Source organism: Phallusia mammillata, chromosome 5, assembly GCF_965637545.1.
Source record: "Phallusia mammillata chromosome 5, kaPhaMamm4.hap1.1, whole genome shotgun sequence".
NCBI lineage: Eukaryota > Metazoa > Chordata > Ascidiacea > Phlebobranchia > Ascidiidae > Phallusia > Phallusia mammillata.
In genome coordinates this window covers 20,212,071-20,236,363 of record NC_137256.1, presented here as the reverse complement: position 1 = coordinate 20,236,363, position 24,293 = coordinate 20,212,071, and the positions used below count along the sequence as shown (strand labels likewise).

General features: G+C 38.7%; 2 protein-coding genes across 3 annotated transcripts in view; one reads left to right on the top strand and one right to left on the bottom strand.

Moving 5' to 3' along the window:
- The window catches only part of LOC145227814 (SCO-spondin-like), a 44,773-nt gene extending 21,424 nt beyond the window's left edge, over positions 1 to 23,349 (bottom strand). Inside the window, exons 1-38 of the mRNA XM_080092732.1 lie at positions 23,270 to 23,349; positions 22,264 to 22,357; positions 21,991 to 22,144; positions 21,337 to 21,496; positions 20,598 to 20,819; positions 20,396 to 20,516; positions 20,018 to 20,178; positions 19,717 to 19,878; positions 19,385 to 19,593; positions 19,004 to 19,270; positions 18,477 to 18,943; positions 18,132 to 18,261; positions 17,795 to 17,906; positions 17,511 to 17,644; positions 16,898 to 17,096; positions 16,140 to 16,349; positions 15,868 to 15,997; positions 14,955 to 15,168; positions 8,665 to 8,759; positions 8,287 to 8,398; positions 7,638 to 7,755; positions 7,117 to 7,308; positions 6,587 to 6,795; positions 6,309 to 6,479; positions 5,898 to 6,039; positions 5,419 to 5,621; positions 4,917 to 5,131; positions 4,666 to 4,861; positions 4,409 to 4,607; positions 4,242 to 4,337; positions 3,937 to 4,064; positions 3,448 to 3,587; positions 2,820 to 2,953; positions 2,539 to 2,615; positions 2,082 to 2,217; positions 1,368 to 1,535; positions 820 to 1,029; positions 172 to 392 (exon numbers count right to left, since the gene is read on the bottom strand). Of these exons, the coding sequence (XP_079948858.1) occupies positions 172 to 392; positions 820 to 1,029; positions 1,368 to 1,535; positions 2,082 to 2,217; positions 2,539 to 2,615; positions 2,820 to 2,953; positions 3,448 to 3,587; positions 3,937 to 4,064; positions 4,242 to 4,337; positions 4,409 to 4,607; positions 4,666 to 4,861; positions 4,917 to 5,131; positions 5,419 to 5,621; positions 5,898 to 6,039; positions 6,309 to 6,479; positions 6,587 to 6,795; positions 7,117 to 7,308; positions 7,638 to 7,755; positions 8,287 to 8,398; positions 8,665 to 8,759; positions 14,955 to 15,168; positions 15,868 to 15,997; positions 16,140 to 16,349; positions 16,898 to 17,096; positions 17,511 to 17,644; positions 17,795 to 17,906; positions 18,132 to 18,261; positions 18,477 to 18,943; positions 19,004 to 19,270; positions 19,385 to 19,593; positions 19,717 to 19,878; positions 20,018 to 20,178; positions 20,396 to 20,516; positions 20,598 to 20,819; positions 21,337 to 21,496; positions 21,991 to 22,144; positions 22,264 to 22,343 (6,294 nt within the window). The 5' untranslated portion in view covers positions 22,344 to 22,357; positions 23,270 to 23,349. The remainder of the gene's footprint in view (positions 1 to 171; positions 393 to 819; positions 1,030 to 1,367; positions 1,536 to 2,081; positions 2,218 to 2,538; positions 2,616 to 2,819; positions 2,954 to 3,447; positions 3,588 to 3,936; positions 4,065 to 4,241; positions 4,338 to 4,408; positions 4,608 to 4,665; positions 4,862 to 4,916; positions 5,132 to 5,418; positions 5,622 to 5,897; positions 6,040 to 6,308; positions 6,480 to 6,586; positions 6,796 to 7,116; positions 7,309 to 7,637; positions 7,756 to 8,286; positions 8,399 to 8,664; positions 8,760 to 14,954; positions 15,169 to 15,867; positions 15,998 to 16,139; positions 16,350 to 16,897; positions 17,097 to 17,510; positions 17,645 to 17,794; positions 17,907 to 18,131; positions 18,262 to 18,476; positions 18,944 to 19,003; positions 19,271 to 19,384; positions 19,594 to 19,716; positions 19,879 to 20,017; positions 20,179 to 20,395; positions 20,517 to 20,597; positions 20,820 to 21,336; positions 21,497 to 21,990; positions 22,145 to 22,263; positions 22,358 to 23,269) is intronic.
- Positions 10,762 to 14,121, top strand: LOC145227815 (uncharacterized). Of its 2 annotated transcripts, none has more exons than XM_080092733.1 (2): positions 10,762 to 11,815; positions 12,428 to 14,121. In XM_080092733.1, exons 1-2 carry the CDS (start codon positions 11,686 to 11,688, stop codon positions 12,835 to 12,837), a joined length of 540 nt encoding a protein of 179 aa, XP_079948859.1. In that variant the 5' UTR covers positions 10,762 to 11,685; the 3' UTR covers positions 12,838 to 14,121. The 2 variants fall into 2 exon arrangements, with proteins under 2 accessions (XP_079948859.1, XP_079948860.1); XM_080092734.1 differs by having other exon boundaries at positions 10,766 to 11,806.
- Positions 23,350 to 24,293: the final 944 nt, after the last annotated feature.

The window sequence follows — 24,293 nt, the reverse complement described above, 5'->3', positions numbered from 1 at the left end:
TTTCAAATAAACTTTAAATTTATAAATTCGTAACCATATTTAAACAGAGAGTCGAATTTTTAGGAAAACTTTGAATTAAGAATTTTGCGAAACACCAATAGTACGTTGTTTATAATTTGTTTATATTTTAGTTCTTTTTTCAACAGGTTATAGACTACAACTCATACTTACTTGTCCGTTAACGTAACATGGGCACTCGTTGTCTGGGACGCACTGGTCGCTGGTCTCGTTGCTAAGCACGTGACCGTAAGGACAAAAGCAGCCGCTCTTGCACCCGACCGATGACGTCACGCACGACGCGTCACCGCCTCTGACGTAATCACGACACGTCAACGGACAAGGGTTGATAACGTCCAAGGCATCAGAATCGCAATTGTGGTAAATTTTGTTTCCTGTAAGTTCATATTGTTTTACCGAAATGACTGGATTCGAATACAAAACTGTGGGGAAAATTAGCAGCAAACCTTTGGTATTGGATTGTACATGACTTAGATTGCAGATAAAAATGCTCGACACAGTTTGAGCATCGTTGCAACACTTGAAGCCGTACAACTGATTGTAAAATGCGAAAAATGTGACTTGATTTGGTCAAATGCTTTTCACTGACTACTTCTAACATAAAAACCGATTGAAAATCTGGCGTTATGACATGAGCCCCACCCATGACTTTGAGCCTAAATTACATTCCTTTGATTTTTTATTTATTTTTTTTCAGAGGGAATTTTTAAACAACCAAGCTGCTCAAATTCCGATAAAGAAAAAAAGTGAAATATTCATATCAATAAATGTTTAAGCTTTTATCAAAACCTATACAATTACCTGCGCATTTTTGATTTGGACAAATGTCTTCAGAGCAAGATTTGATTTCCAACATAGGAATTCCATAAATTCGGTTTCTTCCCACAGCCAGCGCCGCTGTGCAGTTTGTGCTTCCGTCAGCACACGAGCGCCACCTTGAGCTCAATCCACCACCGCAAGTTACGTCACATGACGACCAGAGAGACCACTCAGTCAAAGTATGTGTTTTGTCTAAATGGTGAAAATTTTTAAAAACCTTTTGCAGCAGCGATTTTACTCTAAAATTCAAATAGTGTAAATTAGGCTTGCTATTTTTTATCGTTCTTATGCGATGCTTGTTTGCACCGTTTTATCAATCTTATGTGTGACTCAAGTGGTTATAAACGGGTGTAACTGATGTGGCCCCTGTATTCACTGATGATGGCACTAGCATTTGCCAAAACGTTTGAAAACTTAAGCATGTCGCTTTTATGTCTATTGGGCCGTTATATTCGTCATTATGCTATAACTTACTTTACAGAACCTTTTTGGTTAAATTAACACACAATGATAATATTAGCAAGAATTACTTTGGCAAACTTCTGCAAAGCATGGCCTTGTAGCAGATCCGCGACCTTGGCATTGGCCTTTGAGAGGGTCTACGTCACCACTGATCACACGACCTTGTTCGTCACGGCCTGGTGAGCAGGTACGATTGCGCTGTTGGATTCCGGAACCACAAGTCTGACTGCAGGATCCTGCAAAAATCCGTGACAATTAGAAAAGGGTGGTAAAAGTCATCAGTCGCAATTCGCAAGTATAGACGATGACCAGTAGTCAGTAATGGGTACTGTATGGCAAACTGGATTTGTGTATTGTGTAGTCGGGTATTGAGTGTGGATTTAATTGAGTAGTCGATTGCGAGTAGCCAACGACGAGTAGTTGATTGCAAGAGAGTAATGATATGCGAGTAACGAGTATTGAGGAATGAGTAGACAGTAATGAGAAGAGAGTCCGCGTAGCCAGTAATGATTAGTGGCTGGCGAGTGCTTAGTAACGAGTATTCGATTGCAGGCAGCGAGTAATGATCAGCAGATTATGAGTATTCAGTAATTGGCACTGGATGACTAGTAACGAGTAATGATTTGCGGATAGCGAGTAGCGAGTAATTGTAATCAGATAAGGAGTAGTCAGTCATGAGTACTGCAAGTAGCTATTGTAACAATAGAATGAGTACACAAAGATATCTATCTCAATTTGTAACAATTTAGCACAATAATATAGTTTGGCTGATTGGCACTCACCCCAGTTTCCCCATTCACTCCATGTCGAACACCCAGCTTCGTCTGATGACGTGTAGCGCAATACAATCATTGATGACGTCATCGAATCGTTTGCAGACTTCTGAGCGTCCAAGCATTCGTCCATACCATTGCAAACCTGAAGCAAGTTTTTTTTAGGCGTTTGACAGGAATATGTAATTAACTGCAATATTTTTTTACTTAAGATGCAAATAGCGAAACTTGCAAATAACTAGATTTCGACAAACAATAATAAGGTGTTTTGGGGATTTTCGCCAATTGGGGGCGAGATGTACTATAAAAGTATTCTCAGAACAAAACAATTACACTATACACGGACTTGTATATGCTGAATAAATCTTGGAAACGCTAGCACCGAGTTGCATTCTATATACACAAGTGTATTTGATTAAAACAGTGATAACTATAACAAATATGTCATTATTGAAAACGCTTGTACCTTGTTGAGTGTGATGCACTTTCCGTTAAGACAAATGTATCCATTGCATTCAGTAGCAGGTGCAGGACTTGTGGGATCTTAAAAAAAATCGGTGCCTTTATCCAAAATTGTTCTATACCAATATCCTACCATACAGCCAAAACTATATACAAGTTGGCTTACATGCACGCTTTGTGCAGTCAAGCGTAACGAATTACTAAGTTATCACCAATATCACAACATATTGTTTGACTATAAAACTGGCGCAAAAAGCAATTTTGGTAAAGTATAATATAGCTTACCTATAGTAAAGGGTGTTGTCGGAACGATGACGTCATCAGGACAGTCCCTTTCGTCATCCGCGTCATAACAATGAGTTATGCCGTCACAAACCATGCTTCCGTTGATGCAGACTCCATCTCCGCATGTGAAACCACTAGAAAATAGATTTGACAGTTTATAGCAGGATTTAACAGCGTTTTAAATTCTGCTACAAATTTTTAAAATTATAAAATCGAAATACATTTCGCCTTGGCACGATAAAGGTCGAGAAAAATTTAGGGCTAACCGCAAATTTGGCTATTTGCAATAGTTTCCTACGAAACGCTCCATGCTCTACAAAGTCTTCGTTTAGTTAGAGAGTTGAAGACTCAAGTATGGTCGAGTGTTGAAAAAACTACATTAATAACACACAATGTAAATAGAGACGCTGACTCGCGTGAATGCGAGTAAATCTTCCGAAAACTCGATTTAACCCGAGTTACAGTTATAGGATGACCCAATTTGACTCGATTTAACTAATGACACAAGGACTTTATATTGAAAATTTCAGCTCAAAAAGGAATTATGATTCGATCATGTATTTTAACAATAAGTAATTTACGTTATATTGCAAGGGGTTGTAAACAAAAGCAATCGTTTGACACAAACCTTTCACAGGTATGCGTTGTCTTGTTTCGCATTCCGCAAGATTCCTCAACCTCGTCAGACTTATCCACACAATGGTTCAAACCGTCGCATAGCAACCGAACGTCGATGCACCTCGCGCCGTTGTCGCACGAAAATTCGCCCTGAAAAATGTTGGGAAATGTATTCAATGAGGAACATAGGCAGCAACAGACAGGGGTGTTACGATTCGACGTTCGAAAAGCATATAGGCTGGTCCGTATAAGCTCATGCCTTCAGTTATAAAGTCACTATTAGTCTACACTAAAGCGTGAAAATACTTGGTAGTCTGGTCCTTATTCGGTATTACGCTTATTGTAGGAATAATTCTATTAACTAATGATGGTTTATTGTTGTGTAAACTTCGAATAAAATCACTATTAGATGCTATCAACCCATAGTGCACACCGTATTATGCGAAGAAAAGTGGTAAAATATTTCTTCTTGTCGGTAGTTTAACTGTTTCATATTTACCTCACGACACCCTCTCCAACAAAACTCGGTCTCGTCTGAACCGTCGCGACAGTCGTTGACGTCATCACATACACGTTTCCATGGCACACATACCGTGACGTCATCGTCGCAGTGGAACTGTGGACAGCCTGAAACGAAAAGGACATTAGGCCGTAAATAACAAAAAAGTCACAGTTTTTAAATGATGAAGTCTAACACAATTTTGGATTTGCGAAAACTATATGGCAGGACTACCACGCTGTATTGAAATTTTTATGTAATAGCAAGTTAACTAGTTTAAAAACATGCATGCAAACTTTACTTACTTCCAGTGTTGGGAGTAGGTGTGGTGTTTAATGTTGGGCTTGTAGTACTAGCTGTAGACGGAGTTGTTTGTACCTCACACCCAAACTCATCTTCGCCTAAATTGACGTTAAGATTAAATTTCCAATTGTTTGTGATTGTTACATCACGACTGCATGACGTCACCTACCTTGCATGCAGTCTTCGACGTCATCACACAACATAAAGCGATCGATGCACCCCCCGTCGGAGCAGGTGAATTGTGTTGGCGGGCAAAAACAAGAAATCTCATCCTCGCCGTTCACACAGTCCCGTTTGCCGTCGCAATAAGCGATGCGCGAAATACACGAACCGTTGTCACAAGTGAATTGGTGAAGAATTGAGCAGTTCTATAAGAATGATGTACAAATGAACTTGTTTGCAAACAAATTAAATCTAATAACATACTTGTACACAATTATTTTCGTCTGAATAGTCTCCAAATCCGCAATCGAATTTTCCATCACAAGCCAGAAATCCGGAAATACATTTTCCATTGACGCATGAGAACTGTGTAGCGCCACAAGTGGTTGTGTTAGGCCCTACAATGACGTCACAATCCAATTCGTCGCTGAGATCGTCACAGTCAAATACGCCGTCACATCTAATTGCAAAGTTTTCGTCAAACGCTAGTTCTTGTGGTATCTAAATATACTTACATTTTAGAGGTTTGAAGACATTTATTTTCATCACACACGTGATCAAAAATTCCCAGGCAATCCGAAGTTGTCCGATTGCATCCGATCTCGTCCGAACCATCAAGACAGTCTTGTTCAAAATCACATCGCCATAATTTCGAAATACACTGAAAACCGTTAGCGCAGCGGTATTGTTCGGAATCACATGCGGGCAGTAATGAGTCACATACATCGCCCTGGTAAGTTAAAATAGCAAGATTAACAGAAGTCCGACAACAAAATTGTAAAAAAGCGACAGTGAAAATGTGTTAGATTTGACAGTTGCTAAAAAACAACCTCTAAGAAAGCTTCAAATTTAAACACTAAATTTGAAAATAAACTAAACACTACTGCTTTTGCAATACAAATATGTCAGATAAAAAATGCAAACTTTACCGTAGAAATGCTTACTGCACTGTTTACTCATACAGTCTTCAACAAAACGTTCTACGTTTTATTCATGCGTCACAAACAAGTTTATTACCGAACAACTCCATTCTCCAGCTTGGCAAGTGCAATTTTGACAGTTTTTGCTCAAATAACTTCCTGCTGCAAATTCGCCCGCTTCGAAAAAGCAGGGACATTGCGTGTCCTTCACGCACCGCTGGCCATGCATGACAAATCCAGCTGGACAGAAGCAGCCTTCAACGCAAGGCAAATCCGAACAATGGCGTCCAAGCGATTGACCTAAAAAGTTTCCAAAATGTTTTTCTGGTGATATTTTTACCCGAAAAAAACATATATACTTCTTGATTTACTGACAAATACATATTTGTCAACCAATTATTACTTTTTTGGCAAATAGCAACAAAACTATTTGTGCCAGCAGAAACAAATGGGTCACTAAACATGTGCGAATGATATTTTTGGCGCTACATATTTAAATTAAATGTAAAATATATAGCTTTCTTTCAGGAAGGGAAAAATAGCACGACCCATTTAACTATATTTATTAATACAAACCTCGGAGCTGACAGGTTTCTTGACAAGCAGGTCCACAAGCCATGTAAACCTGGCCACCGTCGCACTGCATGGGACAGAACGTTTGAGATCTCCAACGGACGGCTACGTTATTTCGGTTACATTCGTGTGAGTAAGCTGCGACCTGTACAAAGCCAAAATACTTTACTAGACAGCAAAATGGTTTACAAACATTATTTCTTCAGTTTTGTAATTTGTTTAACAGGAAGGAGCATGCCTTGAAAGTAAAAAACATAACTAAGCAAATTTTTATAGGAGGCATGAGATGCAAAAAGTAGCTACTAATGTCGAAAGTAGATATAAACTTTAAAATATCCTAAACAATAAGGAAAAGTGGCCTTTGTGTAGCCCATATTCATATTCTTTCAAAACAGACAAAATAACTTGACTTACCGCTGTACACACGCATTCACAATCTCCGCCGCCATCGCAAGCACAGGCATCATTCACACACCACTGGTAGTATCGGTCGTGGGGAACCACCGAACGACAGTGGGCAAAAACTTGACCGACCGATATTATCGAACACTTTCGTCGCGCCCAGCCGATTCGATGCACATTCGCCTGCAACATGAAATCATCAGTATTACGCCATACAAGCTGCAAATACCCTAACTATATATTGCACAAATTACTAAAAAAATTCAGCAAACCACAACAACAAATTTTACCTCACAAGGATTCAAGTACGACCCTATTACGTCAGTAGACTCGGAACAGACTGGTGACACCCTCCAACTATTAGTAAATGATGACGTCATGGTTTCCATGGAGCCTTGTCTGGTTGTGAAGTCGTTTGCCGGACTGCCGTCGTAGTTACCGCACAGACCCGAGACATTTCCCATATGTCTTGGTTCCAACTGAATACCGACCCGAGTGCCTAAGTATGACATGGATTAAATAAACAGTCAGACCCTAGTAAAGATAAAATACTACGATTTAAAAAACTGCAATTTCAAAATTCTCTACGTTCCCACCATTAACGTGTAGCCTAAATATTAAACCACTTTTTGTTCAACGAAGGTGTACAAAAAAAGCCATTGAAAGACTGTTACGTGTTTAATTACTGCATCACATTTCTGTTGGCTACAGTGCATTAAATTTTAATTAGTGAAACAATTTAATTCGATTGTGTCGTTACTGAAAAAGTTCTACCTAGGTTGTAAGTATTTTTTAATTCATTAGTTATGATTTACTTTACCTCCGTCCCAAAACACGGAAAGACCCAAGTTCGGCCAGCTAGCAACCACAAACACTCCGGCCCGATCAATAGCCATGGACGTTACGTCACCGCCCATGACGTCATCGTTTCCGTATCGCCTGGGCAAACGCGCGATCGGCGCTCCGTTTACTGTGATTCGCTTGCCGCGAAGGAGATGAATAACGGTTGATGCTAGAAAACAAAGAAAACATTTTCGCTGTAGTTTCAGAGTTATTGGATTGGAGCCCGAATCTATACGTTCGCAGCTACGGTCTGTGTCTGTTATTTACATGTTCATTTTGACTTTTTGGTTTTTAGAATAATATGACATTTAAGGTTTACGCACTACGAATAGAATTGTGTTCTCTATCTTGTGTATCTCACAGAGAGCCTTTCGAATTCAATGAGATTGCTTTAAGTTTTAAACACATCATGAATGGTTCAATTGGACTGTCTAGGACTAAATTAGTGTTGTCAAGAGGTTTTGTGATAAGAATTCCAAGTTAATCTATTAGACCTACCCACTGTGACGTAAACAGACTTAGTGCACGTGACCCTGGTGGCACCACAAGGGACATTCTCAGCAGTGACAGAGAACAGACCGCTTCGTTCTCTAGTCAGAACGTAACTGCATGCACCCTGAAAAGAGAATTAAAAGTTAAACCCTTGGTTAAATCAAAGTCAGTCAGTCAGTCAGTTCTAGGTAAAAAGAACTATGCATTTTGGTCTATATGGCATCATCAGGGCCTTATTCACATAGAATCTCTGAGAAGATAAATTGTATTGCAACATTTGCAGCACATTAACGCAAGTTGTGTTGTGTAGATAACTGTTAAGCAATATTTCGTTACTGTTGATGTACATGTGTTGTTGTTAAAACGCTTCAGGCAGACACAGTCGTTGAAGATAATAAAACAAGCGTCTTGGACAAGTTTTACACCATTTGCATTTAATGTACCTACAAATTTGAATGCCATTGTTCAGTCCGTTATTAAACTGTCGTATAGTTGTGGTAAAACTCCATTCACGGGCTTAGCTTGTTGTACAAACAGTCCCCTAATTTGTGAGTGGAACAGCAGGTGGGCAAACCAAGCCATAAACACGGCCATAAAGCGAGTACAAGGTCTAATCTAAGACGTCTTAATAGGGTTTGAAAACATATGGTTTTACCTGAAAGGAATACTGAGCACCGTCAAATGTGCTGTAATGTGGATCTCCCATAGCAACGCAATGAGCCGAACACTTGTTTTCTGTGCAGTGCCACTTTCGGGATTTGCAAATGCTGAAAAGCAAGAGCATTGTAAAATTACTGTTACGTTGATACCTATGTTTTTTACAGCCAGTGTGTACATGCTAGTTATTCATTAAAACTATTATATTTTAGGAACCTTTTTATAATATTGTTTTATAATATAATATTGTTTTTGAAATGTTTGTTCGAAATTGTGGTAAACAGTTTAGTTTGCACGAACAATTAATTCGTATGCACTTCACAATTGTTGATTATATTTAGCCGTTTTTTTATCTTTTGAAACAACAGTTTCTTACCATTGGTTGCAGTCTCTTTGAATGGTCTCGTTTGTCTTATACGTTTTACCAGCATGTAAACAAGGACATTCTTCGATTGGTATGCATCTGTCATTCTGAAAAGTAAAAAGCAAATGGTTTCCAACTTTTGACTTAATAAAACCTATCTCCATGGGTTTCATGCCACAAATAGAAATACATATACCTAATACGTCCAACACATATACCTATCAAATATATTAAAAGTAAACACAGGTAATTATTTCAACCTGTTTTAAAACCACGCGTGTTTGCACAGTTGTCTTGAACACTGTTTGTGTTCTCACAAAAGAATACAGGCAACATAGAAAACAAATATTATTTAGCAATAGAAATCCATAGCCCTCAATTTGATGTTTACCAATGATAATTGAAACCGAACAATTTTAGACATGGCGTAATGGAGCATGAGGTATAAATGAGAAAATCATTCAACCAATATGTCAATGTCTTGAAATGTCAACATAAGACCGTCGGAAAGAGTAAACATGCAGGCTCAGACAAGTTGGTTAGCAAGACACTCCGATGTCAGTCGTAAGGAATTGGAAAGATATGTTTTGCTGTCTTGTTTAAAAATGCAATCTTTACATAATTTATTGATGCTCATTGATAGTAGATTTGAACAAGCGAGTGCAGTCAACAGCGACAAAGTTAGTTATTTTGTTGTAAGGCAAATTTTGGTCACAGTATGTGTTTGTAATTGGCTTTTACAACCTAAAATACAGTTAATACTTGACACATACCTAAACATAGCTTAAACAAAATACACTAGTGCCAGTTAGTTTGTATGTAATGATTAAATGGGTGCATTTACTACCTAGATCCTGCCTCGAAGACCTGCAGTTGTGTTACTGTGTTTCGATAATAACAGCAGCGATTGTTACAGCGTTTGCAACTAAATGCATTTACTAAATACAAGTCATCTGGCAGATAACCCTGTAATCAAAATAGAGTTGTAAAAGCAGCTTATAAAAGCCTTTAGATAAACTTGGTGGTTACAAACAAGCACCTAAGTGCTAGTTTTAATGCTTTAGCGCTTTTATGCGATGTCATTGCGTCGTATAACTCTGTGATTTATGGCAGTGTGAAGGTTTCAGTCGATCGCTGGTTTGGGTTGCCTGGTTATAGTGGTTACATAGTTGGGCGGGAGGAACTTTGTGGCTTCAGTTATAAATAGCATTGTGACATGAACAAACCTAGACTATTACATAATGTATGTCGAGATCAGCGTTAAAACAAGTCGATGGCCGGCTCACCAAATAAATTGAAAGTTTGGCAATAAGAATATGTTAGACTGAGCGATTTTAGTTGAAATGAATCTTAAGGCAGACAAAAGGTTAAAACAAGTCCTAAAATGCGTGATTTTATTAAAAATATTTCTTATCGTGGGAAAAGGGTCTGAGAATATAGCGTTTGACACTAAAAACTTGTCACAAAGATCCATGTTCAAATTCGTGCTTCAATCAACAGAATTCTGCCAGAGCTGAAAGAGTCTTCTAACGGAGTTTAAGAAGCAATATCTATTTTATGCCTTATGCTACAAGACAAGACATTTCATAGGCCACTCCTTTGAAAACTCATTTCACTTTTCTCCTAACTTTTAACCGAGTACCAAGACCTATTGGGATTTCGGGCGAGGTCGAAATGATAAAGTTTATGGGTAGAGGCAATTTATAACACATAAGAATAGGTTAGGACTTGTGGTTAGTACTGACGCCTCCGTCATTGGGAAAAAGGTTCCATATGTGTGCTGGAACAGGTGGGACGTGTTTGCATTTGGCTAATAGGTTATCAATAAAAGTCAACTGACTACAGCCAGTCATTGTTGAACATTCGGTTAGAATCTAACAAATTTAGCGCAGCCAGCCGTATCAATGCAATTTCGCATGTTTGTTATAAAGGCTAAAAGCAAATCTGTTAGATTTATTCAAAATCTGCCGGTTGTGTTCTATGTAAAGCAGTGTTGTCAACAGCAATCGCGAAAAATGCCGTTCGATGCAAAACCGCTGTTAAATATTTTATCAGGCGCGTGCTGTTTAAATTTTGATAAATCCTTTACAAATCACAGCGTTAAGCGTCAAAATCACAATGGGCTTTTTATTTGAATAAATTTGGCATAAGCAACAAAATTAGCATGTGTACAATTGAAAAGTCAGCTATATATAACTTCACATTACCACATAAACCATCGTATCACAATCTATCTTAAATTCAGCGACGCAATTTATTTTGAGTTCCAACAAGCAAACCGTGATTTAGAGCCATTAAAATGTCCTCGTGGGCATAAAGATGGAGCTAGAGTACGCCCCGAAGGACAATATTAGCACAACAGAAGTTTGGTCAGCCGTCTTTGAGCTCAAGTGCTTCTTTGCCATGGGGAATGAGAGTAGCGGATTTGGGGCGGCCCCGTGATAAAGTACTTGTCTGTCCCGACGCTCATAACAACATCCAATAGGGCGGTTAAAGTTGTTTTAAGTCGTAGATACTTGAGACTGAAGTGTTTGAACGCTGGGTTGACACTGCCTTCGGTATATTGAGCAATTGAGGTACCGATTATTGTAGGTTTATGTGTATTATGTATTAAAAGCAATAAGGGCAAGCGCTTACCAAAGCTGTAAAACTATAATCAGCATTGTAAAGGTTTCTTGTAGAAAAAGATTACGAAGTAACTTTCTTTTGAAGGGCATACGTAATTTATAGAAGTTCGAAATAATAAAATTCATACAAAACTGCGAAAAAGCTTTGAAGTTATTTAGGGGCTACATTGCTCAATCAAATTCAGTTAAAAATGCTTGAATCGAATGTAAGGTATGAAACCGCGTTTATTGTGGTAACATAGCTAAGGTGACACAAAAACGGGTTGCGTAGCGATTTAATAATAGACTTACACTGGCCACTTTTGCGAAAATGTTAGAAAACTTTTGCTTTTTGAGAACCGATATAAAAACTATGCGTTTTTTTCAGTCATTGTAAATTAAACGTTGTATCTTATTTCTTAAAAAAATGAACTTTTTTAAATCGTCCAAATACAAGTTGTCTGGTTCTAAGAATAAGAAGAAGCAAGAGGTGGCAAGTGCCCCAGAACAATTTCACAGACTGGGAACTACTTCTCCCGTCAAGACAAGTGAGCAAAGTATTGAAGACGAAACATTTTTACTATACACAGCCGAACCAGTTAACGAGCATGGATATTACTTTAGATCAAGGCAGCACGTTTTTTGTGTACAATATAGAACGCAAAACATTCAACAAACTGTTTAAATATAAAACATGTTTAAAGCACAAACCAATTCGGAGAGTGGTTCAAAATTTTTTTTTCGCTTGGTTGGATAGAGCTAGTCCTAGCAACCCTTTTCATTTGTTTTTGTCACGTGACTTCTTGCGCTTGGCAACAGTTTAAATCAATAAATTTAAAAAAACACAAAGTCCCTGGCGAGTCGCAGCATTTCCGTTTCATTCTCGGTGGAATTATGCTTAATAATTCGGTTTGAGTTAAATTGGCGTCAATATCGAAAACGTTTTTGTATGACACGACTCTAGGCAACAAGTTTATTTTAAACACCATTTAATGACACAGGCAAGCAACATTTTTACTACGACTTTTCCAAATCATTTGCATTTTACTTTTTGCTTTCAAATGTTCAACATTTTTTCGCAGATCTGTGTTTTGTTTTTTTTCGATTGAATTTTAAGCAAGTTTTTGTAAATCACTTTTAAGCCTATTTTGACCAACTTCTGTTCGCAGAAAAGTCAGCCGCACCCCCCACGCCCGCAAATGACGTCACAGTTTGTTTTAAACTGAGCAACATGACACCGTATCCATGGCAACTCGACAAGGGAGCCGAGGGCGGAATTTTCCCTGAGGAAATCGCGGGAAACGGAAATAAAATCGTAAGAATTGGACCTGGCCAGTCGGATTCCATCACAGCTAAATACGTAATCCAAAAAGACGACCAAAAGTTTGATGTCATGTTTAACGTCATCAAGAAAGACAGCAAGTGGTCATTAAAAGTAATATGGGGTGATTTTGGGCCAGAAGCCCCTTGGTTCCAGTTTAAACCGGATTTAACCAGTACTAATGACCAAATCCAATTGCCAACACCAAATGAGGATGAAGTAACAATTGAACTTTCCTACAAGGGAGGTAAAGAATAGTTTTCATATAATGCGCCCACCTTTCATAAATACATGTATATACATTTGGGCATAAACCGCCCAACAAAGAATGCGTTGAAAGGTTTAAATATTTCTAGCCGCAGATTGTTTGCAATTGAGTTCTGACTGGATATTGCAGTTATATTTTCTCTTCTGGGCTATTCGTGCGCTATTGGCACGTTCATTGAAAAATTGTGTGTGTAGGTACCAAACCCCCTCATTTTTTTATTTTGTCAGGTAAGCGAGTACCTATTCTTCGTACCCCCAAACCCCATAGAATAAATGAGGTGCTAATTGCACCCCTAAAACGCAGACACCCGATTTGGCGTATTTCAAATTAAACACGCAAAACGCTTGGTAGAGGCGAATAAATTTTACACCACTGTTGGTTGTTTGTAAAAAGTGGGTGTTTAAAACAGCGTTTATACAAAGTCAAACTGCGTTACTCTTAACAAGTTAAGTGTATCTGGGTGTTTTAAACTGCACTTGGTAGTTTTCCAACTTCCTTAGAGTACAATGTTGTAAAATCATTCATTGGTTTCCGCAACGTTTTAACGAGGCCTATTTCCAAGCAAACAATATTTGGCATCAACGGATGGCTCCCGTGGCGCGTTTAATATGTCACCTATGACGTAATTTGGCAACTGGACGTATCGGCGTGCGTCACTGCAACTCTTTTCAACGAAACTAGTAACCTTGCTTAAACGGGTTTCCAAACGAGATTCGTGCAGTCAACCAAAGCGCTTGCTACATGTAAAATTTTTGCATTATTAAGGGTATATTTCGTTGGTGCTTTTTGTGTGGTCATCTGTAGTGCTTGTTATACATGGACGCTTAACACGCTTAAACCGGATCTACTAACGTTTATGTAGCCAACTGTGGCGCTTTGATTATGACTTGACTGAAAAACTTGCATGTGCACAAACGCAGGCAACCACTTGGTACCATATTGTAACGTACGCAACTATGCTTGAAGCGGGTTGCCAAGCAAGCTTGATGTAGTCAACCATTGACATTTAATCGGTCATTTTGTCAGCACATTTACACTTGCATAACGGGAAAAAGCTAGTATATGTGAATGCCTAAAGCCGGTTGAGAACCATCATTTACCATTGCAAAGCTATCATATAACAAATCACTAGGGACCAACTTTCAATTGTTTGGTGTGTAAATATTTTTTATGTTTGCTTTTGGCGTCTTGTCTCGCTTTCATTGCCCGACTTGTAAATTTTGTTCTACAAAATAAATTAAACGTTGCAGTTTCGAAATTTCTGCAAACAGAGACCATGTCAAATGCTGCCGTGTATTAAATAGTTTCCCGCCGCCCGGAACAAGATAGCAGATTAAAACCGTGTACGACATGAAAGCAAATATTAAAAGGCTGTCCCAGTCATAAAAGAGATAGCGCTCATATTTTACAATTTCAAACTATGCGAGTTATATGTGACAACAGAACAACAGCAAATAGTCATGTTTGTTTGATGTAAGAAGGTTTGGTCATGCTGGTTAACAAGTTGTAGATTTTGTTTTATGGGTTGGTGCGATTTAATTCAGATTCTTCCAAATTCTAATTCGCAAAGAAGGCCGAGCCTTAAAAAAGAGAATGGCCGGGCCTTTAATACTAGGTTATGGGTTATATTCTTTTCTGATGAATTTTGTTTTTCTTTGAGTAAAATGTATTTAGGCAGGCGTTGTTTTAAACAAGTCCTAATTGCTCAAGCAAATTTCACGTAAACGACTTTTTAAGCTTTGAAACAAAATTGAAATTGATCCCTACTATCAATGACACAGGCAGAAATGTCATTCAAAAACCCGCCCAAAAAGGCGCAACACCCAACTCAATTTCAAAAAGTAGCCCAATTGGGCAACATAAGCTCAACCTGGCAACACAGCGGACTTATGTGGCCATATTGCATTCAGGTGAGATTACAATAAAACAAGCAACCCAACAAAGCATCATTTAACTAGAGTCGTATTATTCAACCATGTGACGTCATGACCAGTTTTTTTTTAAATCAGAATGCTATGTACAGTGGTTCTAGGCATTTAGAGGGATCAATTAGCAATCAACGTCTTTAGCAGACTTACGCGCAACAAAATTTTAGGAAGTCACAAACCTCAATGACCATTCCTTCGGGACATTTGCATCCTTCGAAAGTCAGTTCGTCGTCACAGTCCCCTGCATCTTGCATTAAAGCGGTCCTCCCTAAACTTTCACACGTCCTACGGTCGCATATCGTCACTTTGCTGCTGTATTGCAAATTGTTAGGACACCGCACAGTGGCGCCACACATCTCTGATGAGCAATTCCATTTACCGGCAATGCAAATGCTGTAAAATACGAAGGGGTGATAAATTAGGTTGTAAGATTGAAGTCTCAAAATTTATAGGCGCCCGACCCTTATAGTTTTTGTCTATTGGTGGGTCCTGGGTTCGAACCCCGTGAAAAAAAAATTCAGAAAAAATCCTGCATATACATACATATAAAATTTGTTTGCTTTAATATGAAAAACCTTCAGCAAAATCTTGGTTAGCCAGGCGTGTTAACGCGTAGTATCGAAACAGAGGTCCTATCATACTATTTGTAGACCCAATTCAGCCGTCATCACTTTGGTGTAAAACAAAAATCGGAGTAAACATATATGGGGTATAATGGTAGGTGAAATTAAACAAACAACTTGTGAAGCAAAATACAAGATGGCTGCTTTGTTTCGAAGTATGTGGCAACCGCCATTGACCAATGAATACAACCTATCCATGTGCATTTGTTCAGAGATAGGTCGAATTAATTGTACAACGACTTGCCAGAAGAATATCTCAGACAGACTTTCGTTTAATGTTAACTTGTGATATACGTATAAAATTCTGTATCCAAAAATCATTCGCTTATTTCGAAAGCCCAAATTATTTATCTGATATATTTTCCCCAATAAGTTTGTTCAAATTCAAAAGAGCGTGTGCAAATGGATTGAAGGATTGTTGTTTGATTACTTTATAGAAACACCAAAGTTTAGACCATATAATACGCACCATTCAACGCAACCAGTCTTCATTTTGCTTCCAGCTTGAAAATCCTGATCACGTGTAAAACACGGGCACTCATCCACTGAAACGCACGTCGCATCTTCTCCAAACAGATCAAATCCGCGACTGGAAAGGCCTATTAAAAGAACTTTGTTGGATAAAACAGTACAAAATCAGGTTAATTGTGTTTCCGCCTGCATTTAATTTGAAAAAAAAACTTCATTATATTTCAACCAATCACAAAGCGATACAGTTTGCTTTCGACCAATTGAATTCACCTCGGGAAACTGACTCCATGACGGGGTTAATGGACTCTTTCGCGCCTTTAGCGGATAATCTGTATCCTGGTGGGCATGAGCAACCCGGATAAAATATCGTCCGCTCACCCGCGTCGCCGTAACTGGGCATGGGCCTGCTGACGTCATGGCACGATGACGTAGCTACGGGCTGGATCTCGTTGAAGTTCAGATAGGAAGGACACATCACGTCTGTGAAAGTTTTTGTAGAAAATTTACAGTTTTAAACTTGTTTATTTGCTATCGATTATTGTATACTACATCCTATTTAAACTGGTAACCACACACAACATTTGCAACTGTAACAACGGATATACAAATGTAAAGTAAACGTTCATAGTACGCCAGGCCCAAGCATTCCCATATTGCAAGGCACAGACCAGAAAAATCTAGCCGGCGGTGGAATTTAAACCCACGACAGGAGTCGTTTCGGGACTAGCGCTCTACCAACTAAGCTACAGAGGCACAGTGGTGAACCCGTCGAAAGTCGAATTACAAGCACCGTTGCCTGTCTCGTACGCTGCACGTTTCAGTAGTAGGGGATCACCAGAGTGACTAGTATCAGTTAAGATGAATACAGCCCCGAAGCGTCCAGACCAGGCATACTTATGTATAAATCATTCCACGCCAGGCGTACTAAGATAAATGTTAGAATTGACATGAGGCCCATAATGGTTTATGCCAACTTTCGGTCAACCATAGAAATGTATTTTGCGTATACATGCTCACATAAAACTTACCACACGCTCCATCAAGATCAGTGTGTCGACGCCACGTCATAGCTGGTGACGTCATATCGCCGTCGCTCTGTTGCAAACACGCAGTGACGTAAGCGGACATGGAGCGACACGCTGATCGAGGTGTGACGTCGATTGAAGAACATACGTCATAATAGCAGGCTTGTCTGTATTCCTTTTCATTTACTACTGAACGACAATCCTATAGACATTAGAAATGTATGAGTCGCGTTTTAAATTTATTTCATTTGTTTTATCTTTGGTATTGAATACTCCACACGTAATAGATTTTCTGCGTGTGCATCATAAGCATTTCATCATTTAATATGCATTTTTTTTTCTGGAAACAAAATCAGACAAAGGACTTCGGTTGATAATTGCATCGTAAAACTAAGACTTGCATCACAAGTCATTTGTCTTGCTTATCACATGTAGCTAAAATACATACTTCTATGATTTTACGAACAAAATGCAAGAAACGTGCTAATCCAATCTAATAAACACCCATAAGTGCGGACTTGTTAAGATTTGAACCCGCATCCTTACGAACATCAGACGATGGCACAAGTTGAAACCCAACCATGGCCTGCGGCCTGCTAAACTGCTTTGTAAATACCTTGAAAATGTCGCTAGAAAACAGCCCGCATACGCGCATGGCTTCTTCACGTTTCTGCGTGTGTGTCAAGCAGGGATCTGACGTCATCATGTCGTCATCAGTGTCCATGCTTAGCGGACACTTTTCTCCGCTACCTGCAAAAGATCAAGTGTGTCCTTTAGTTTGTACACACGCTAAATGACGTCAACTGTAGGCATGACGTCATAAGTAGATATGACGTCATAAATAGGTGTGACTTCATAAATAGGTATGACGTCATAGGTAGGTAAATCAAATGTACGAACTTGTCAGCTGGAAATGCTGCACAAAGATCTCAGCAACAGTCTCAACGTCGCCCTCTGGTGTCGTAAAGTCGTCTCTCGGCTTCCAGTTATAGTTGCCGCAGATTCCAACAACCTGGGGAAAATTGGGTAATGGTAAAGATACGTAGTTGCCGAACAAAAGTCTAATCCAAAACTTCTCTTGTATTTTTGAAACCTTATACACATAGATTTTGATAATTTGTATGAGCAATTTTAGTGAAAATAATTTTTTGTGACAAATTTAATGTTTTGTGGAGATTTTTTATGAAAAATGAAGGCATAGTGCTAAGGTGTACATTTCAAACAAAAGTCATTTTACCTTATTGGAATAAATCGGCTCAAGGGTCACATCTATTGTGTCAGTTTCAGGAATCCAAACCAGTTGAAAGCCGAGAGATCTCACAATGAACGATTGTGTTGTGGCGTGTCTCACGGACAACAACTTGTTTCTGAGCACCAAAAAGTAAAAGAAACATTCAACGAAGACGAAAAGCAAATTAGGCTTTATTGATTCTATTTGAATGAGATAAAGTAGGTGCCTTTTACGAAAATGCAAACCTTTTAGAAAACAGTGTATGGTTTTAGATTTGTTACAATTGAACTTTTGAGGCCAGTGCATTTATAACAGAACAAAAAACTAGGTTTAAATAGAAGTGACTCATACCTAAATGGCAATTTCATTTCCACGTTGTTAATAGTGGCTTCCATGTTTCGCTTCAGTTTCACCTCATCGTTGCCTATTGTGACGTGCACAGCGTTGACGTCATAAAGGTAAGTGTCTGATTTTGACGTCACTAAATCCATGGCAACCCGAATAGAGGTCAAAGTTGGGTGTTCCGTTTGTAACAGAATATTGTAGGGGCAGCGATTGTTGTGCAAAGTTATCCTGGCGTCGTCAAAAGTTAGAACATGCGTGGCAGCAATCACGTGACACACAGCTTGACACTGATTGATAGAGCAAGACCACGTGCCGCCCTTCTCACAACGGCAAGTGTTGCAGGACTCAGCAATTTCGGAACCACGTTGGTAAAAGCGGCCGCGATGCTTGCACGGGCACGAGTCTGACGTCACACACGTCACGATGACGTCATCATCACGCAACTGACGGTGCACCAGCTTGCCACTCGGACACTAATGTAAAAAAATTCGGTTGGAAAGATTTTTTATAAAATGTGGACAAATCGTATATACCTGACATCCGGGTGTGCAGTCGTCATGACAATATGGGGAGGAGTCGCCGTCGGGCATGTCACACGTCATGGGGCACGTAGTGACGCAATCCCGAAATTCCAGACCGTCAGGGCATGACCATGAGCAGTTCATTCTTTCCATCCAAGTTTCGACGTGACCACCACTGGCGGCGCACTTGAGAACGTAAGCAGTTGCCACCTGACATCGTTGCATCACGTGGTTTGGATTGGTCGCAAGCATGCTTTTGCAGACAGACTGTACACACGCCTGTATTGCAACATACAATGTTAAAAGTTTGATACATTGGATTTATTCTTAGTGGTAGATATATGTATATATATAAGCTATTAAACAATGGTTAAAAAGATCCTTTGAACCCACGTCATAGAACGGGGTGACGTCAAAAATACGGTGGCATTTGCGGAACGCGTCATCGTCAATCAGAAAGCGACAAGCCGCATGCGACATTTCATAATGTCTCGAATCCTGGGGACATTCTTCATCGTATGACGTCACGTCCACGCTTCGGCAATCACGTGATGAAAATCGGGGAGGGGTCGTTGCATTATTCTCACCTGATTTGATGACATCTATAAAAATTGTATAGTTTTAAAGTCTGTACAGAAGTTTTTGTTAAAAATGTTAGATACGAATACTTATTACTCAAGTAATTTTATTCAATACTTAGTTGGTTAGGAATAAAGTTAAATTACCTGGGACAAACAAATCTTCGACGAAATCCAGGTGACCACAAAGTCCTCGTCCATTACTGACGTCATCAGTGGTGACGACAACAACTTCTTTGCTGTATTTGACTTTTATTCCGTTCGGAGATACGAGAGTTAAAAAATTGCTGTTCTTACTTAACAGGACACCTGCGAATGAATGTGGTGTGGTCTATTATAAGAACGACGCAGTTTGAGTAAAATTGGTTTACTTAACCCGCTTTATGCAGTCAGCCATTTAAACTTAACATTCAGTTTACACCAACATATCATCCCAAGTGCTACGCACCTTTATAGTTTTGCGTGGAGGTTAAAGAAATCTTTACGTCATCTAGGTAGACGTAATCGTCCGACAGCGTAATGATTACGTCATCAGCGAATGAAATTCGAGCGGTCTTAGGGCACACAACTTCGGTCGAAGAGCAATTGTGCCGCTGTACATCAATCCACCTGTAAATACGGAAAAGTTTATTTAACGCAAATAGTGGGTTCCCAAGCATGCTTTTTGCATTCACCTGTAAAAACCATATTTACATGAATCACACAAAATTGTTTATTAGTGAAAATTATGCTAAATGCATTCACCTGTAAAACCATATTTACATGAATCACACAAAATTATTTATTAGTAAAAATTATGCTAAAATCTTGGTGGTTTTGTTCTTACCAACTTCCGTCATGAGAAGCAGCCAATCTTTGAGCACACGTGCTTGACATAGTTCGGGATTTTCCGCCAAATCCATGCACGTGACCTTTGCCCCACAAAACGCAGCTTCGTCGCTGTTCAGCTGAAACAGTAAAATGTCAACAACTTTGATCAAAAGAAAAGGAAAAAACTGTAAGATAATATTGGAAAAAATGTAAAGAACCTTTTTCTCCAGGTTGTGTCTCAATTTCAGACAAACTGTTGTTGCAAACTTCGCATTTTTCGAACTCGTTTTCAACATTTCGCCACGATTTTCCCGCCAACAGGCTGCAACAAGCTTCCATAGAAAACGCGCGATGTTTTTGTGACGTCATTAGGTATGACGTTGAGCTTGTTGATGTCAAGCAGTCGTGCTCGTAAAAGCATGTTCCCAGTGGTATGTGACCTAAAAGATTTAGATAAAAAGCGATTGATAAACAAAGTCAATTGAAAAACATATAAACAAACAGTGTAGATTTAATAACTTCGTTCACTAAATCCTAAAAAACTGTATTACAGCATATAATACGGGTTGACACATTCATCTATTAAGCTTACAATGTAAGCCTTACATGTTACAGTACAGGTACTATTAGTACAGGTTAACAATGGCTAATTAGTTATGTGATTACGAAAGAGATTAACTTATTTTATGTGGTCTGCTACACTGTTACGATGATGCAATAAATGGCGACATATTATGTGATTATGTTTGTACTTTCGATAATCATCTACTTTTTCGTGTCATAAACTGTACGCGTTTACATAAAATACGAAAGGTATATAGATGTTTAATCATAAACATAACTGCCAAGGAACCGGTGTTTATAGAGAGTGTTCCTAAGTATAAACATAATAATATTTTTTGTCTCACATTTTTATGCTGTTCAGCGCATATAAAAAAGCAAGCAAAAATGGCTTACGTGTGCTGCACTGTTCTCCTGTCCACCCTTTACAACAACTTCTGACGTCATCAGTGACGTTATAATGCAGTGTTCGTTCTGGGATGTATACGTAGCAAACTGCGCCTGCTCCTTCCTTAAAAAAATAGCTTGACACCGACTCCTGATCTCCATGTCGCTCCTGAAAGAATTTGTATCTTGTATTTGACTAGTAGTGCAATTGAAAAGTGTATTATGTATACTTTGATTAGAATCTAAATGGGGTTGAACTCAGTTCTCCCAAACCATTTTAATCTTTCTCCAAATTTTAAACGAAATTTTTGTCGAAAAACGTAATTATATTATTTATTGCTTAACTAAATTGTACTGCACTTAATGTTACAATAGACAACGCATAAAGTTGAGCGTAAGACCCCAGTTAAGAAAACCTTATTATTCAAACGTATTTTTTGTAGTTTTCTCTTACACCTAACAAACGTTTAATTGGATGGCTACACTATCCAATATAATATCTTTCGTCACCACGCAGTTGCACTGACGAGACCTCATAGGTAGCAACAATGCGCACTGTCTGCAGCTTAAACGTATTTTTGATATTTTCAAGCACAAATATCATTTCAAGTTTTGCGTTATCACGTGACACTGCGTGAATCGTTACGGTTCACTGGTTCCTACCTTCATCCTGTGCTCGTCATACTTCCAACCGCCCTGTACGAATTTGTAGAGATCCAAACACAACACAGCCCGTTCCTGACGCTGCGTCACCACCGATTCTTTCGTCACAGTGCGCTTAGTGACGCACCAGTGACCCGCTGTGACGTCATCAGAACTGAAAGAGACAAAATAGAGTAAAACGTCGATTAAAATAAACTTAAGAACACTGCAAAAGGTCGACAATAGTAAATAATGATTGTTTTAAATTTCAATTTAATAAGATATATAGTTTACCGTGTTGGAAACATCCACAAAGTCAACAGACATATGCTTGCTGTTAGTTTCATCTTTTCCAAAACCATCAGCAATATCATGAAGCTTTGAATAGCTGTAAAATAAAAAATGAAAGTTGCGTCTCAATGTTAGACATTTAAACGATATTGTTTTCCCATAACAAAGCAAATTCTTTCAAAAAATATTCGCCACACTACAAATACAAAAGTTTATCTCTTCTATATACTTTGCAAAACGTTTTTTTTTTTTTTTCAGGCCAAAGTTTTTTTTGACACAGGCCAAAAATGACAAAATTTGCTGATATAAAATTGTGAACTGTTTTTGCCAAGTTTCAGCCGACTAACTCATACCAATCTTTAAACAACTGGAGTTAAAAATAACTTCTAATAATTTTAACCCACCAGTTTTATACTTGGAAAAAATAACTCTTTTTTCTAATGAACTAATGTTCCTCCAAAAACCAATTAAACGCCGTTCCACATAACAGCCGAATCAATATGACCTCATACTTCTCGCCTGGCAACGTACAATGACGTAGCATTGATGGAACGAATATCGGCACGCCGGGCCCCCTGCTGGATCCGTGCGTTCAATTGTCCACAATCTTCGCAAATATCGTGACACGATGTAACCCCGCCGGCCGGAAAACATAACCCCATGTCATGTTGTTTTGACCTCTGAGTTATGGGTCACGTAGATTTCATACATCCCAAAAATAGTCGTTTAAAAGTTGTCCAGTCCGAAACATTTTGTGAATCATTTGAATCAGCACCTTTCGGTGTTTTACCTATTAAGCTAACACCGCAGACTTCTTTCGTATTTTAAGGCACATTTAATTAGGTATCAAACGAAAAAAAAGAATGACTAATGTATAAAATGTTGATCTTGGTTTAGGATAAACCTTTTATGCTGTGGCTGTTTCGGGCTCGAACTTGGTTACTAACTTCGCCCAAATATGTTATGTTTTTCGCCATAACTGCAATTTTATGCCTGTTATATACCTTACCTAACTGAACCACGCAAACATCAACAAACGCACTGTTTCAAGGAGAAAAATCGACTCTACACAGCATATAAACATGCAGCACCTTACTGCAACTACCACCCTTGATGTGTGCCTAAAAACGAGCGCGCGTCTTCGGAACAATCAGCGCCGCATGTGGCGCAATCAGCGCCGGCCTCAAGGCAAGATTGTGGAATGCCTACGCAAAGCTTTCTTTTACTTGTTTATGCTTTCCACTTTTGTCAACGGAAAGAACAGCAAAAAGTTTTCGTTTCAAATAAAAAGATTCAAATACCGAAATATAAAAAAGATTGGATATGTAGGCTACGAAGAAAAAAAGACAAAATGCGAAAATTGTCAAGGTGTTTTGTTCTAGTGAAAAGAAAAGAGCAACTTGTTTATCGTAAAAGCGTTTGACAACTGATTTTTTAAGAATTCCATGCAGCCACGAATTAAGATGTTTTTGTTTGCTTATATACACTCAGTCAACATTTGCACAGCCATGATGCATAACCGATATGATTTCGTAACCATGTCAGCAAAGGGCAACGCATTTTGTGCACAGCAGGGGAGCAAAGTCACACCCCCTGTTTGACACTGCTGGTGTTTGAATTCACTGCGTGAAGTTTTGAGCGCAGTTTGATCAAATAATGTTGTCAAAATGATGCATAACGACTTATTGTTTCGCATGTAAAGCAGCATTATCGCACATATTATAAAAGTAATAATGTCCAATATCGAAGTATAAACGGAAGTGCCAAAAAATACGTTAATATTTTTGCATTTTTGCAAGTCTCTGAAATTGAAACAAATATGTTGATGAAGATTTTATCCAAAGAAAATTATATAAACATGTTGTGCAAATCTAACAACATAGCGTGATAAAACATAAGTGCAAAGAATTTTAGCAAAAAATGCGTGATTGTGCAGACCTGGCTTATTTTTACAAAGTAGTGGTCCGGATTATGGAAAAAATGCAGGCATGAGATTTCTGGTTGTTTTGTTTTTCAATCAAACACCAAACTTA